The sequence below is a fragment of the Poecilia latipinna genome, unplaced genomic scaffold, assembly GCF_001443285.1.
Source record: "Poecilia latipinna isolate Pla-1442-1.1 unplaced genomic scaffold, P_latipinna-1.0 Scaffold69, whole genome shotgun sequence".
Lineage (NCBI taxonomy): Eukaryota > Metazoa > Chordata > Actinopteri > Cyprinodontiformes > Poeciliidae > Poecilia > Poecilia latipinna.
Window position 1 is genome coordinate 574,790 of NW_015112685.1, and position 16,965 is coordinate 591,754.

At 38.8% G+C, this 16,965-nt stretch overlaps 1 protein-coding gene across 1 annotated transcript in view; it reads right to left on the bottom strand.

The window, feature by feature from the left end:
* The window catches only part of LOC106934571 (ryanodine receptor 2-like), a 75,281-nt gene that overhangs the window by 42,344 nt on the left and 15,972 nt on the right, over window positions 1-16,965 (bottom strand). Inside the window, exons 25-48 of the mRNA XM_015014560.1 lie at window positions 15,449-15,596; window positions 14,988-15,196; window positions 12,749-12,923; window positions 11,435-11,643; window positions 11,081-11,273; window positions 10,705-10,837; window positions 9,768-9,882; window positions 9,308-9,468; window positions 8,998-9,157; window positions 8,318-8,404; window positions 7,988-8,210; window positions 7,553-7,770; window positions 6,871-7,473; window positions 5,958-6,158; window positions 5,034-5,145; window positions 4,772-4,912; window positions 4,234-4,510; window positions 4,036-4,150; window positions 3,803-3,935; window positions 3,621-3,724; window positions 3,384-3,519; window positions 1,632-1,818; window positions 1,347-1,455; window positions 430-550 (exon numbers count right to left, since the gene is read on the bottom strand). Coding sequence (XP_014870046.1) covers window positions 430-550; window positions 1,347-1,455; window positions 1,632-1,818; window positions 3,384-3,519; window positions 3,621-3,724; window positions 3,803-3,935; window positions 4,036-4,150; window positions 4,234-4,510; window positions 4,772-4,912; window positions 5,034-5,145; window positions 5,958-6,158; window positions 6,871-7,473; window positions 7,553-7,770; window positions 7,988-8,210; window positions 8,318-8,404; window positions 8,998-9,157; window positions 9,308-9,468; window positions 9,768-9,882; window positions 10,705-10,837; window positions 11,081-11,273; window positions 11,435-11,643; window positions 12,749-12,923; window positions 14,988-15,196; window positions 15,449-15,596 — 4,270 coding nt within the window. The remainder of the gene's footprint in view (window positions 1-429; window positions 551-1,346; window positions 1,456-1,631; window positions 1,819-3,383; window positions 3,520-3,620; window positions 3,725-3,802; window positions 3,936-4,035; window positions 4,151-4,233; window positions 4,511-4,771; window positions 4,913-5,033; window positions 5,146-5,957; window positions 6,159-6,870; window positions 7,474-7,552; window positions 7,771-7,987; window positions 8,211-8,317; window positions 8,405-8,997; window positions 9,158-9,307; window positions 9,469-9,767; window positions 9,883-10,704; window positions 10,838-11,080; window positions 11,274-11,434; window positions 11,644-12,748; window positions 12,924-14,987; window positions 15,197-15,448; window positions 15,597-16,965) is intronic.

Here is a 16,965-nt window from a genome sequence, read left to right on the forward strand (position 1 = left end):
AAAAAAAGGAAAGGGGCAACCCCCATAAAAAAAAAAAAAAAAAAAAAAAATAAAAAAAAAAAAAAAAAAAAAAAGGAAAGGGGCAACCCCAAAAAAAAAAAAAAAAAAAAAAAAAAAAAAAAAAATCAGGCAGCCCAGCATTCAAATCAGAATCAAATGCAATATTTCCAGCTTAAAAATGAGTAAAACAAATGTTAAAAAGATCAAGTCACTTGTTAAGATATTTTCAATAACTCTTTGTGGCGCAGTGTTGCACACTTGACTAAGACTTATGTCATTTATGTTTGACCCATCCAGACCAAGATGAAAATTTTTATATTTTATCCTGAAGCTTTAATCTCCTAAAACAGTAAAGCAAGGCAACGCTGCCAAAAGTGGTCACACAAACTCGTAATGCATGTCAAGATGGTCTAATTCAGCGTGTTTAACCTTCTGACACAGATGGGAGTCGAAAGCAGATGCTGATGACTCCTTCAAGATCCTGAACTGGGATGAGAGATCTCAGGATGGCCCTGATGCGAATGGCTTCTCCTTTGCCGCCCTGAATTAACTGATCAACAGTTCAAAAAGGAGAACATCTGGTAAGTCAAGATATTCACCAACACAAAATCAAATACACTCGCATATTCTGCTGTACATATCCTGTACACTACATGCATTAAATTATTAGTGCATGTTTATTTTTTTTAAATGTATGTCTAATAATAATTGTGATCATTGTTTTGTAAGATTTCAAATGAATTCAATCTCACGAAAGTCTAAAAGCAATTCATGATCATCCTTAAATTACTATTATTTAATTATTTTAATGCTAATTTCTGGGTGGTGTCCTGCTACTACAAGAAATTATTAAGAAGAAATATATTGTTGAGTATACAGGAAAACATTTTTCCAGCCACTACCCATCAGCCGGACAAAAGCAAATGAAGTCTCACCTAGTTTTACAAAACCTTTCACAATTTATTGGCAAATCAGACAAAAGCACATTGTCACATTCATACAATAATGGCCCAAGCCATTTTTTTGCCAAAAGTAATTTTGTTAAAAGACAAAAAAAAAAAAAAAAAAAAAAACTCTCTCCCACATCCAAAAGACGTTTTAGGCAAAAAAAAAAAAAAAAATACTTTAGTCAGAAATACTAATTATGCCATTAAAATTATTTTATCTTTTAACCATCAGCAAGGCAGTTTTTTTTTTTTTTTTGCTATATGTCTTTAAGTGTATGTCATATGCTGTGTGGTATAAGAATAGGCATTTTCCAAAAATATATATATATATATATATATATATATATATAATTTTTCTGTTTTTTTCTGTGCTATGGCAGAAAAACCAAAACTACTTACATGCATCTCTGGAGCACAGCGTCCCAGTAAGTCAATAAGTGCCGAGTAGAAGGTCATGATGGCGTGCCCCATGTGAATAAGGTCGTCCTCGTTGCTGTGGACTCCATCCCTATAGCAGGAATCAATCACTCACAAAAGCCTCAATGTCAAACACTCAGACATTGAAAAAAAACAAAAGCTTTCAGTTTTTTAGACAGACTTTTTTTCTGTGGTGCCATTAAATGCGTGACACGTTATTTGAATTTTAGATTATCCGTCACGTGTCTGCATATGTGTGATACAGACGTTGTTTTGCTGGGGTGCTGAGTGGGGAACGGTCCGTCCATAGATGGGTCCTGAGAGATGCTGATGGCTTCCTTCATGGCGGCTAGCAGCCCGTCTCCCCCGTCTCCTCTGAGCGCAGGGCCGAAGCACTCAGGCCGACGGATCAGCAACCTCAAAACCACATATGCATTTTCCTCTACACTCTCGCCTGTGGGGAGAAAAGCACACAAGGTGAAGGAAAAAAGTAAACAATAATGATATTTTGAATTGCTGTAAAAAACTTTAGCCTGTCTATATGGTTAATGCTTATTCTCCAGCATTTACTTTTACTATAAGAATGTGTTCATTGTATTTATTGGACAGAAAACTGGTAAACAGAAGCAGAAAGACAATCACAACATAATCATATTCTATTAACAGAGTACAAAGTGAAGACTTTAGATAAGAGGTGAAACCTTAAATTACAGAGAGACGAGCCAAACAGAAAGCCATTTGGCTGAATGGTAAACAACCTCAAGGGCAATTTGTAGAGATGACTTTTAGGCACTGGTTCAGAAAAAAGATAATCAATAGCAGAATGAATTACCTCTGTTCCAAATGTCGAAGATAATGGGGAACATGAAATGAAGCGGCTATTTGTGGCTTTCAGGCTTTGTGTTTTGCTCTTTGCACAGAAGCGAAATTCTTCAGGTTCTACAAGCAATTATTATCCTGTGCATTGTATGCAGTAAAAGCATTAATGAATGCTTGAACAAACACAAGTACATTTATTTCATAAGTAAAGCTGTTGTTTGTAATAAAAGCACTATGCACTACTTTCATTATCCATTTTCATGTTCTATTTTCTTCATTCAGATTCTGATGGCTGATGTTTATTTTTTCTTATTACTTTTTAGTTATTTCTTTCCTCCCAAAAGCTGGGTTTATGCTGTTGGGAGGAAGGTGTGTAGTTTTACCACTCAAGAAGTAGTTTTGCTGCCTCTTGAGTAGTAATATTACTCTTTGTATATCACAACAGTAAGCAAAAGTTCACAAACCGTTCACAAAGTGAACACAGATTTTTATTTTATTTTTTTTGCAGTTATACATATTGAGGAGCGGCACAGGGAAGTCTTGAGCCACAAGATCTCAGGATATCAAAATGGCGAAACATTTCTTATCAACCTTATCCCTCTCATAAAACACTCACTAGTTGCTGTTTCAGTTTATTCTATTTTGAGCCTTAGACATGAAGCCAATTGTTTTATCTTAATTCCTTGTGCAGATTTTTGCGACTCTTATTTTTCAGTGAGACAGTGACCCAAGCAGTTTTAAAATATGGGAACACAAGTTGCTCATCTTTGGGAGTGTGGTAATTACCATATAATTACATGGTAATTACCGTTCATTCACTGCTGGACGAAGGTACCAGTTCTTACATGACTAACAAGGATTTAGTTGGTATGAAAGATGGATGAATTTCTCATTTATTTTATCCAATCCAACTATTAGGTATCAATTAGAACCATGTTTTGGAATAAAAATTAAGACCAGTTGTCTTCTGGGTCAAACCTGGTTCTGTTGAATCAATCTGGTTTGGTTCAGACTGTATTTGACCCATGAGCGGGTTTGGCATAATTACCCAAATTGGATTGCTTTTAAACAAGCAATTCTTTGTGTACTGCGACTGTCTCCTCCAATATTCCTTGATCACCATCCATGACGAATAATAAATATTACAGATTACAACTGAGAGAACCTTTTTTTTTTCACCCTCTAATTGTGCAAACATACCATTGCAGAACACAGCAAACCGTAAAAAATCCACATAGCGTTCTCCCTCCACAGGGTTCCATCCAATATCAGTGTAGCCTTTAGCCAGTAGCAGCGAACAGCTCTGGAGACCACACCCAGCAAGGTACTGAACAACCTGGACAGCAGGTCAGATTATAGCATTAAAAGTTGTTTGTGAATTGTTGATTCAATTGACTTACACATCTTTAAGATTCCTACTAAATTGTAGTTTTGCACCTTCTCTAGGTCAGCTTCCTTCAGCGATAAAGCCAGCTCGTTATTATCCATAACAGAGGCTGCTGCCACATCAAGAGGAGTGGAGCCACGCATGGACGGTGAAGCTGAGGAGACAAAATGCTTGAACAATTCAAACTGAAATCGTAGCCCGTCAAGGTGGTCAAGTCTGCCTTGCAACATACCTAGCCCAACTCTGCTGTTTTCCAGTAAGTATGAGAGCCGGTCGAACAGCGCTCCCTGATTGTGACGACTGATACGACAAAAGTAACAGAGGAATCGACAGCAACTGGCTACCATCTTGGGGAAGGTAATCTCCTGAAACAGAGAAATTTAGGAAGTATAAAGAGGATCGATTTACCTTTTTCTTCAAAATATGTAAAAAAGAGAAAGTGTTAACTTTTGCTGTTGATCTCACCTTAGACTCCCCTTCTCCCAGAACATGAACCATCACCTCCATCACCGTCTCATGCATGCCCAAAGATCTCATTAAATTGGGATGTTGGTAGAAAACTTTATTATTCATAATATCTCTGCAACATATACAAAAAAAAAAAAAAGTCATTACAGAACACACGGTAAGGATTATGGCTCACTAGAGGCAACAATACCATACCCTAGTTTTCTAATCATCAGCTTCTCTTCTTCTTTCCCCATGCGGACACTCAGGAGAGAACGAATTTGGCCCAGAGAGGACAGGAGTGCCATGGTGTCCTCCACGGACGACTGGCTGATAGCGTATGCCTTTGAGAGCGACCCTTCCATTTGGCCCTCGAGGCCCTGATACTGGCGGTGTAGCAAGGTGAAGATAGCCCTGACCAGTTCAGGGTCTTCTATCTCTCTCTCCTGAGCCCAGCACACTGTCATATCAGAAATTAGCCTTCTGAGGGACTCTGCAGACATGTCAGGAAATGAGGAGTGTTGATAAAAGCTGGGGATGTGGAACCTTAAGGCATTTAAAAAGAAAATGCTAATAGCTAGTACTTTAGACTCGTTCAGTTTCCCAAAACACTACACTTTTTTTTTTTTTTTGCCTGATAAACACGACGACTGATCTTCTGGAACACAGAAGATCAAATGTTTGATTTAGTAAAAAAAAAAAAAAGGAAAGTCTTTCATACTTTAAAATGTTTAAAAAAATAAGGCACACTTACTGAGTTTGGGTGATTTATATTTCTCCACTTCATCAGGTTTCTTTTTAAGTCCAACTGCTTTCGCTGCTCGACTGAATAGTCGATCTTTCAAAGACATCTTGGTATCATCTTCCTCCTCAGAGTCTGGGACCGTTTTAGTGCCTGGATAAGACAGCAAATAAAAGGAAATTGGTGGGATTTGTGAGGCAATCAGAGTAAGTGTCCTCTACGAGGATTTCATTGTCTCATGACTTAATATCTGAAAGATAAGCAATGTTAGTACCACAGTGTGTGTTGAGGAGGTGATGAAAGTCGCGCAGGAGCTGCTGGAGTTCGACCGGACACGGACAGTTCTCCTGTTGCTCATCTTCTCTGAAGCTCAGCAGCAAATTGATCTTTTCACGGTGAGAAATTTTGTGAAAAATATCAACAACAATTCTGTGAACTACAAGGATTCAGCGTGTGTTGTTTAAAGGGATAGTTCAGAAATCTTGAAGTGACAGTAAATATCTTTCTTCACATCTTCATTTAGTATAAATCCAACTTGAAGCTGATGGCTTTTCTGGTAGATGGAGCGAGAGTAAACGTCTAGCATCTCATAATAGTCAGAGTCACTCAGGCAGGTAGGAATGGTGACGATGACTGCAATCACAAATCTTTACAGAGTCAAATCTTAGGAATCTTAGGACTTTGTGTATGTGGATTTTTTTATGAACTTTTAATCCATATTATAATTTTGACTGGAAGGTAATTAAATGATTTCATAAACAAGAAACAGATATTTATGTCTAGAAACTGAAAATGGAAAGCATTCCTGGTCAGAGTCAACAGAAAGGTAAGGAGAAAAGTCAATAAAATATTGATAGCTTGGATCACCGCAATACATTTTCTTTGTATGCTACCTTTACATCTATCTGACGGTTTGCAAAGACTAGAAATGCTCTACGTGTTGTTCGTGGTTTGAGTTGTTTTAAGGTGATTGAAGTTCATACTGGCCCCTGTCAGATCAGCTGCTATCTCCAGAACTAACCGGTTTGGATTTATGCTAAATGAAGACCCCAGAATTCGACTGCTGATAATAACCACTTATCTTCTAACAAGACCTCATTTTAAAAAATTCTGAAAAAAAATAAATAAATAAATAAAAAATGTTGATTATTTCTTTGCAGTCCAGTAATGCATCTATAACTGTGTAGGTCTATTTAACCTGCTCTTGCGGAGGAAGTCGGAACTCCTTGGTTTTGCGAGCGGTCAGTGCTGCAGACATGTTGAGTGCCTGCATGACCTGAGTGTAGCGAAATCGCTGGTTCTCCTGCAGCTGACGCACAAAGTTTCCAGAGAATGCAGTCACTGCTTCGACTCTGTGTCGCACCTGGCAGTCACACAGGTAGGACAGCAGATGACAGAGCTAAAAAGAGAAAATGTGGGAATGTTTCTTCAGTTATAGTACTTTCAGAAGTTATTGTACCCATTTAACTTTTTTTTTTTTACATTGTGTAATGTTAAAGGCACAAACTTCAATATGTTGTCTTGGTATTTTATGTTATAGACCAACACAATTTACATAACGGTGAATATTGTGGATAGTAAAATTCTAAAAATACGGCCTTGTAATTACCTTTGTTTACTCTAATACTCCTAAATAAAATTCAAAGCACTAACTGACTTCAAAAGTCACCTAATAAGTTAATAAAGAGCATCTGCGCATAATTTAATATAAAATTTTTGTGGTCAAATTATCAAAGTATTACTGTACCTGGTACTTGCTACGGGAAGTTTAAAAAGCACTGGTTCAGTTCCATATGTTAAAATGGCCCAGTCAAAGTTCAAACCTAAATCCTGTTGAGAATTTCAAGCTTAACTTGAAGTGAAATGATGTGTTATTTTCTTTAAACTTTACACATTTTTTATTTATCCATTTTCTGGTTTGGTCTGAAACATAAAATCTTAATAAAATGCGTCATCATTTTTAGTTGTAAGGTCACAAAATGTGAAAGTTTTTAAGTGGGATGACTACTTGCATGGCAATGAAAGGTTTACCTACTCAAAGCAACTTAGTATCACAATTTGCTCAAACAAAATTATATTTATTAGAAAGAAAAAGGGGAGTATTTAACCACCTCTAGTTGGACAGGCTCTGGAAGCTCCATTTGAAGAAGTCCTTGTTTAATGGCATCATCTTTTATGTTGATGCTTTCTCCTCTTTGTTTTCCATCCTTGGCTTCCTCAACGGTTTTGACATTTTTGGAGAAGACATTCGGTTCAATTAGCCTAAGCACCCTCACAAGGTCTTCGTCCTCAAACACCCCCATGACCAGAAGGTTGTAAAACAATCTTAAAAGGGGTACGAGCAACAGTTCAACACTGCCTCCCGCAGGATCCCTCACTGCTTGACCGACAGCCACAACCCCGGCAGTCAGCATGTCCGCTGTCAAATTCCTCAGAGTGTCCAGAGGGATTTCTGGGCTGTCTGGGCAGGCTATTTCAACCGCACCTTCTGCTTCCATCCCATCACCCCTGACAAAACAAGGAGATGAAAAACACATCTGTGGTTTAAGGCATGTGCTTCTACAAGTGCCCTCTGGTGTTTGACCATTCCCTCCGTCTGAAACGCCAACGACAGGGCCGAGATAAAATGAGGCTTGTGCGGTCTGGTCCGTCATTGGGATGATGTATTCATGGTTCATCGTGAGGCATGCTGTGGTGTGACTGCTTAGATAGACCTGGAGGAAAGAAGTGTAAAAGCTAATGAATACATTGGTTTTGGTTCCGCCATTTGTTTTTAATCCACACGGCCGGTACCTGAATAAAGAGCTGATAATATGCCAAGCGGAGCGGCCCTGCGAGGTGAGGATTCTGAATAGCATAAAGGATCTGCGACTGGTCAACATGACTGCAGAGAGCGTGGCAAACTCTGGTGTTACCCAGGGCACAGAGAGAGCAGTAGAGCAAGAGGACATTTTGATGAAAAGAGAGGAGGTCGTCGAGCTCGGACAGCTCCAAAATGTCAACACATCTGCACGAATGCCATGAAAAAAAATTAAAGGCAACTTCACAGGTTCTGCTTTCTTAAAATCTAATTAAAACTAGAGGATGAGTGATTTTAGAATATTTAATGCAATGAAGCAACACTAATAAAATAGAAAATGTATACATAAAATCTGAGATCATAGAAATGTTTATCTGTAAACACGAGTATAAAGTGTTTTTTTTTTTTTTTTTTTTTTTTTTCTCTTTTTTCTTCAGGAATCTGAAGGGTCATCACTTGTTGGGGGTCAAAGCACTGGACTCTCCAACCATGGTGTTCATCAGGCCAATCAACAAACACCTTTAATCCACCGTCTGGTACTCTTGTCCAGGTCACTGGTTTCAAATACTGAACCTGAAACCTTGGAGGGCACTGAGGACTCGGATTCCTTCTCTGACCGCGAAGGAAAGCTGATGACAAGGGCATGGCATTCTTGAAGAAGACAAAAAATGCATCACTAAATTTAATTTTACCATTTCAAGTTTTACATGAACAACCATCAAAAACTTTACATTTATGATTGATAAAAGCTTCGTCACCTGGATGCTTTCCAGTTCGAACTGGAACATGTTGGTGGTGGTGGGCTTGACAAAAACAGCCGGAAACAGCTTGGTACCAGCCTCCAGCTGATTAGAGGGGAACAATGTGTTCTTTGTGTAAATAATGTAAACCGTGAACATTTGGGGAAAACAGTTTGAATTTTCTGATTTCCAATGCTTATGTTTGCCCATTAAAATACCGAGTATATTAACAACAAAACATATATAGTTTCTTGGAAAATTATCCATATTAACAAAAATTCTGTGCAACTCCATGTTGCACGATAATACTGGGATTATTAGTCAATACTGTAATAATCTCAACACTAGCAGAGCTGTTCAATGAAGACATCAAAAGTTTCTTTGAGGACAATTGTGAGTAGAAACTAATGCTGCAGACACAAAGATGGAACAACCCTAAGCAAATACCAGTTCACCACCCAGTAAGCCCACAACTAGAAACTTACTATTAGATCATATACTTTGATCTAATAGTTGTAGGTCAAAGCATAATAAATTGATAGAATGGCCTAGTCAAAGTACACACTTGTATCCAATTAATAAAATGCTTCAAGGTGCTCCCTGTTGCTGCGAAAGGCAGCTTTGCAAAGTATTGACACCAGGGCTGAATACATACACAGTAGGTTCACCACAGTTTAACTCAACTTTGTTGGACATACTTGGAAGAAAGTCGACATCTCAATGCCGTTAGAAGTGAAAGTGAGAAGTCCGGTCGCTGTGTCAATCAAGCAGCCAATTTCCAACCCCGCACTCCGACGGCTCTGAGACAAGCCTGTAGCTTCTCCAGCACAAACCACGAAACAGTTGCTTCGCTTCACACTGCAAGGATTCAAAAACATTCAATTAGCAGCCTGGCTGCAACATGTCTAATTCAGATAGAACATTAAAATTATTGCAGCCAAGCGGGATTTTAACCTGACAAGAACAAGTAGACACAAAAATATGTTAACCGTCTTTGTGCACATTAACCTTTCTTGAACTTTGCCACTGTCATCGCCAAGGGTGACAGTTACTGTGCCAACGCTGTCCGTGTCAAACGTTGAGCCGTGGTGATGAAAGTCAGAGGTCACCCAGCCTATCCACACACTGAACGGCTCCTGGCCAGGAAGAATCCTCACTGCATAATAATACTGTAACAAAGAGGTCATTGAGTGTCTCGGTTTGACATTTAAATCATGTTTTTGGATGTTTCGAATTATTGTGGCTGATAATTAGAGAAGGACCACGGCGCACTGCAAGTGCACAAGCTTTGTGTAACAAATTATTAGATTTTTTTCCCCACTCTAGGATAGAAGACTGACAATGCAATCCTTTCAGAAATTGCAGAAATAAATAAATAAAATTAAAAAAAACACACATTTAATTAGCACCAGCCATGTGTAGTGCAATGAAGTGGTTGTGATGAAATGAGATAATGAGAAAATCTTACTCTGGAGCTCTGGATAAGGTGATCGTAGTTATCCTTTTCAACAATAACGTCTTCTAGAAGCCGTGCAGAGGAGTTGCTGCTGACTAAGCCTGGTTTAGTCCTTTTCATCATGAACCTTTCAGATAACAGAACGTGAACAGGGTTATGCAGTGTCTGTTTCCCACCATTGTTTCTTCAAATGCATTACATTTTTCTAACTTTCCCCTCCTATTCAATCTGAAAATGTATTATAACGGGTTGCTAATATTATTGTAATAACACAGCAGACACTGAAATGGTTTGAAAGCATAAGAACATTATCATTCTGCCTAAATAAACATTTATGGCATACATATTGAGTACATGGATGCCTATACATTTATAGATTACAGGTAGAGTGATTTTGGTTTTATTGAGCCATTTCACTTAGTTATGATAGGTGACTTTTCTTTTTCTACCATTATCTTTGTTCTCTCTATTATTTCCACAGAAGAGACACCTGACCCAGTCTTTCCATGTTCAGTTGCAGAGCTTTCCTGTATGGAATATTTGACAGAGCTACTGCTAGATTTAAGTTTTTCTTCTGTATAGAAATGAGCCCTGACCCCCTGCTTCTTACCTGGGTCTGCTTATACCTTCTAGCCTCATGGTTCTTTGTTTTGTTGGCTCTGTCTGCTGAATATAGTTACTGCTGCCATTAAGTCTGTGCACCATCTTATTTCTTTCGTATAGAAAGTTGTCCTGGCCAAGAGGTTCTTTTGTTTAGCTGTGTTTCATTCTTGAGCGAAGCTACTCACTGGGGTATTGCTCTTAATATCCCTGCATATTCCTTGTTTTTCTTTCCCACAGAATTTAAATTGACAGTTTTTATTCGGTTTTTTTTATTTTTTTATTTCTTTTCAAAAATTTCACAATGAGTTCCTTTTTTATTGTTGTTTTTTTACTCTCCATCGCCTACCGCTGTTTCAGTTTAGATGTTTTGTCCTGACTGTGATCCTTGTGGTCCAGCTCATCTCTTGAGCCGGCGAAGCTGCGTGCTGACTTCATCAGAACTTCAAAGTCAGAGTCTGTGTCCTCCAGCTCCTTCCTCACTGAAAGACAACAGGCGTTAATTACAGCTTGGCCCCGGGGAGCTTAACCAGAACAATCCATGAAGGTCATGATAGCAGAATATCGCCGATCTGGACGGGGGCGGTGGGGATAAATCTGGATAATTGCGGCTGAATCCCATACACAATTTGCAGTATTTCACTCAATGGGTCACTGGTTTTCATGTGTTGCACTAGACACAATGTTATCTGTGGGAGTCCTCTCTGCGGGCAATGCCTCCAAACCTGAACTTGGAGTTAGAGAGCTGGAGGGGACTTGAAGGCCCCCCTCTGCAGGGCTTCTGAGTGTGGCAGCACATTGGATGGGCATGCTGAGCCGGTAAAAGCCCATCTCACTTCCTCCACCATGTCGCACCAACGCCCGCTGAGAGACCCTCAGGCTGGATAAGGAATCCATTGAGCCCCTACGTCGAGTAACCTTGAATGAGATTTGCACATTGTTTTCGGGATCAAGGTTGTGCATCAAAACATCAACAGAACTACATATAATGCTAGGTCCCACAGACAACCATGTATTGACAATCCATGATGTTGGGTCCTTGCTGCTGTGAATAAAAGTGCCCCGACTATTGCACTGACCTGTAAGCTGTGATCATCAGGCAGAACTGAAGTAAACTGGGGCAGTTTCCAACTCATCCACAGAGACGGGTCTCTGGTCATATTAAAGGCAAAGGGTTTGTAACCTTCTTGCTGCCCACACACGTTAAAGTACTGCAGAGTCTCCACCTGGCGGCCCAGATTCATCCTCCCCACCTGGTTAACCCCAACACTGACCACAGGCAACAGGCCTAAAAGAAAAACAGGAAAAACGACTAAAAAGCATTCACCAGGTTATTTTAAAGATAAAGCAAAAAAAAAACATTTATAATTCTGTGAGAGTGTTTACCCTCTTAAAGATTTCTTCTATTTTTTGTCACAAGTGAATTCAGTTTTCAGAAATCTTCATCTACCAGTGGAAAAGGTTATCCAAAGCAACCCATCCTTGTAAAAAAAATAACTTCCCCCGTGTCAAACTCTGAATTATCTGTGAGAAACAACTTTGGGTTCAGCTTAACTGGCTAAACCCAAGTCTGAACACTGCCAGAATTGCAAAATTAAGAACTCACTGGGAGCAAAAAAAGAAAAAAACAATGATGAAAACTATTGTTGACCAAAAAAAAAAGCACATAGCCTAAGCCTCACATTTGAAAAAGCTCAACAATCTATGAAGATTGTGCCCTCAGCCTGCCCGCTCTCCAATATAACACCTGGATTCCCATAAATGATGGAAGCCTGAGTTCTGCTCTCTACCACAAAAACCTGAAGGAGAATTGCAGGCAGCCTTATGCGATAATGCAGCTCCACAGCGGTTGAAAACAAACCCACCAACAATTTCACCTCTGAAAGACTCAAAAGCCCTCTTTAGGAAGATGTTGGCCTGGTCTACTCAGAGTTTAGTTTAAATCTAATCAAGCTTCTGTGTCATGACCTAAAAATACTAGTGCTTGAAATCCTTCCACTGTGGATCAAATAAAACATTTCTAAAAGTTATCCAACAATGATGTAAATGACCCATTACCAGTTACTGTAAACACCTAATCCACCAGTTGTGAAAAATGGGGGCACAAACAATTATTAGGCTAAGGAGGCAATTACTTTTTACATGGGGCATACTGACGAAATGAGATGCTTCTTTTTCCCTTAAAATTTCTGAAAGTGTTTGATGATGAGAAATACTGAAGGGTATCAAAAAAAGCAAAAAAGGAGAAATATGTAACAGGTCAAATACTTTTTACTAACAATGTATAGTGATGTGTTTTTCCCCCTCAAAGTTTCATACATAGGATCAGTGTATGTAGATGTCAGTGTATGTAGATCGGCATGCAAATTTCAGCAAAAGGATTTTTTCCACACCATCTCTGACATCCAAATCCTTGGCAGCCAGCTCTGATCCTCTGTCATTAAACAGCAGCTCTCCATTGAGCGTGACCATCATGGTGCCTTCGAACATGTCCACCAAGCAACCCACCACATCGCCTCTGAGCCAGCGCCGTCCCAGGGGCTCGCCACCCTGATGGCACCACTGAGCCTGAAACCAACAGCATCTTTTTACTTGAGCGGTGATGGACATTCAGAAAAACAACATCAAAGCACCAGAAATGGCTTACGAGAATGTACATACACAGACTCGGTATTGAATTAATGAAAACCTTAGGTGGTATAAACACTTAGAAATCTGTTATTTTGTTTGTTTCTGAAATGCCGTCATGGAAAGAGGTTGTTTTTGACCCATATTCAGGGGTAAGGACAGGAGGAGCATAAGTAAAGATACTAATGATGATGACACAACTCAGAAAAACATGACCAAATGGAGAAAAGAGGAACAGAGGATCTGAATACATAATAATTGAATCAATTACTATGTATTGGTTCATAGTAATTGAATCAATACATTCAATTACCTGTGTATCAGTTTAACTACTGATACACAAGTAAATCAGTGAATAGATACTTGCCAGAGAGTAAAATGATTAAACAAAGAGTCCAACACATAATTGAAAACATGTGGATTAAGCATTAGTTTAAAATCACAGCCTTAATGAAGACCAGTAACTGGAAAGCCATCAATTAGAATAATTGCTGATGAAAAGGTAACTTGATAGTTTTTGTTTTGAGCTCATTTTGTCTTCACACCAGGCATACATTTTCCACTTGTGCACACCTAAACCTGATCTGACGTTCACACTTTATATTAGAAACTTTGATTTCCCCTGATTGCAATAAATCTATTTATCTTTTCGAAGATTTATGTGTGGCCTCCTTCATAACTTTAACAAAACCCTGTTTATCTCTGATTTTGCGTAAGCAGCATATTAATGATGGGCTGTGTATAAATGTTGACAAAAAATTAACCCTTTACTAGTAAAAGAATCTAAGCATTGCATCTTGAATGCTAGGTTTGTAAAAAACAAACGCAGGGAAGGTCACTGCCACGCATTTATAACCTGAGGGTTATAAATGTCAATTACCAAACTGAATTTAACACCCACATTCATTTTTGCTTTGTGTAGAATAAAGCTCACTTGGTTATGAAATGTCTGGGTCAAAATAAATAGAGTCCCTCTTTAAAGAAGGCTTGAGTGCATTTAGCACAAACAGTCTAGAGTTACAAAAGTAAATTATGCTGTCAAATTGGTTTGTAAGCAGTTCAAATTATTGATGTTTGAATACGGTAAATCAAACAAAACAAATGTTTAGCAAGGATCATGTAAATTGCTTGTTGATGCAAGTCATTTAAAAACTGAGAGAAAAGATAAACCTGGTCCATTTGCATTAAATTCAATTTGAATTAAAAAAAAAAAACAACAATTTCTGATGGTTTGTTTCATTTTATTTTTCTGAATGGTATGGGCTACTTTTTGTCTTGAAATAAAAACTTTCTAACATCACAGTCTAGAGCAGAGGTTCCCAAACTGTGGGGCGCGCCCCCTAGGGGGGGGCGCCGTGTCATTGCAGGGGGGCGCGGGAAGCCGTCTGGATGGATAAAAAAAAAAAAAACAAAACATGAATGCTGTATGCACTGGGTTTTTTTACCTTAGAATGGCCAACTCTCTGTTATTCCTGTCAATTTGATACAGTAGAGGCCTCCACACTTCCCATATCTGTGTCCTCTGTCACTTTTATCAGAAGTTAAAACTGTTTAATCCGTTGTTAACATATGGTAACCTGTTTTTCCGAGCCGCCTTTAAACGCAACATGAGCGCTACGATGCTCGCGCTGGGTTTACACCTGTGCAGCAGTGAAGGAGACCTGCTGCTGCTGGGCGGAGCTACGTAGGTTTGTGTTAGAATCACGGCAGCAAACCAGCAAAACACAAAGAACTTTTCACAGTTTTTCCCCCAAACTAACCAACTGAGTTGAGTGAAATTGTTGGATGCAGGTAAAGTTAGCTAAAAGATGACTAGCTAATATCAATGCAGAACCTTAAGCTTAACAAGTAACCTTGGGGGGTCCCAGGAGAAAAAGTTTGGGAACCACTGGTCTAGAGTATCTTTTTTTTTTTTTTTTTAAAGTAGAACTGACTGAGATTTTGGTTTCCACAACAGTGAGAATCTTTGGAAATATCAGAAGTTGTAAAATTGGAATGCCTCACCTCAAACCCATCAAAGACATAGGCCTGGTCATCTGAGCCGAGCTCTTTATCTGGAGCACAGCCCGGTCGGGCCCAGCCCACTCTCATATTCCCGGCTGTCAGTACTTCAAATTCAAAATACCACTTCCCCATGGTCACCGCGTAGGATTTATCTGGTCTGAACACTCTGCTCTTCTCCACAGAAAAGAGGCATGGCTTTGATAAAGGAGCTGTCAGTCAAAGAAATAGTGCAAATACGGTTATCTTGGAAAATACAAATTTCATTTGCACCCGAAACGTGTAAACTGTTCATCTTTGCAATGTGGACAGATGTCACAGCAGTGAACCGTAATTTAAAAATAGCAACTTAGGAGTTTTCATTTAGTTTTATAAGTTAGCCATTTCTTGACATCACCTACAGTGCTTATGAGGTTTATAATAGGTAAGAGTGTGATGCATTTAATTTGGGTTTTGGTTCATACTCTGTTCCTGGCTTAGGGACTCCAGGCTGTAGCCAAATGCCAGCAGGAGACGGACGGCCTCTCTCACGCTCTCCATGCCTGCTTTCCTCATCCTTTCATCAACAAGGCTGTAAGGCACGAGATGAGGACTCCGTTTACCCTTTATATCCTTAAAAAAATTAAAATACAGGATTAGAAAGAGCAAAACAAGAAACAAAATATGCCTGAAAAACTTTCAACAATGTTAGCCTTGAGAAAACGGATCACTTTCTTTGCACAAACTTGGTGGAATTATTTTTAATTGAGCCATTCTGAATTTAATTAAAACATGTTAAACTTTAAATTGTACTTGTGTTGCTGCAGGACAGTTGGGTGTAAAATTGAAATATCATTGAAAATACATTTATTTTAGTAATTCAATTCAAAAACTAATATCAAGACATAGGATCATGTGTTCCAAGAGTTTGTGTCGATTCACTTCAATGGTTAAAACTGATGAAAACGCAGAATTGTCTCTCAGAAAAAGTATTAAATAAGTAATGGTCCGAGGAGTTTGATTGACTTTAGGTTAGTTGTTAGGATATGTATGCCTGTAGATATTTATTGGTACCATTTATTGTTTTGAAGATAGGTTTGTATAAATACTGTTTATTTATTGTTGCTTTTTAAAATATTTTCTTGTTAACCCTTTTCTTGGTATGAAACTGCTCAGGGTATAAAAGCCAGCTGCTTTCTGTCACTGTGTAACGGCATTTGGTGCAAATCTGACCGGCAGTTCTTCAGTAAATCCACCTCAGCTTCTGTTTGTTGTCATGCCTCCTTTTAAACACCAAGCCTCCGCCGGTCAAAGTGACAACATTTTGAGGTGTGGAGGATGACAAGAGCGGCACCGAATCCAAGTTCAATGAGGTTCAGTGTGACATTTCTACAGTCGGCGAATGATTTGAAGAGCCTCATTGTCTCCTGATGTTGGTACCCTCTCCATCATAAGCTACAAGTTTTATAAAAGATAATTTCATTTTTCAGCAGGTCTTGGTACCTGAACAAACTGGGAAAATGATCAATACCTGATTTAATATCAGTGCTTGATCGACAAATCTAAACCAATAGAATATCCTCTGTCAAATGTGACTCCAAACTCGTGTGTGGTTTGAAGCACCTGAATTGTGTCCAAAGTATTCAGCACCTTTGGGTGTTATATAAATCATCTAATTGGTTCAAAAGCATTACATTGTTAGCCAGGTGAATCATTTAACATGAATGAATGAGTGTGTCAGAGTAGAAAATCCCTTCCTCTACCCATGCTCGTGACATTTCTCTGTCAATATCCTTTTCATTGGTGTTATGTAATGTAATTTATTAAGAAAATAAATTCTGGTTTTCATTAGCTGTAAGTGTTTATCATTGAAATTAGCTGAAATAAATACCCAACGATTTCACTCTTGTCGTAATGATTGCATTTGCTTTGAGTTTGACCATTTGCATAGAATTAGTGAAATAAATCAACTTTAATGGCATCCTAATTTGCTGAGTTGCAC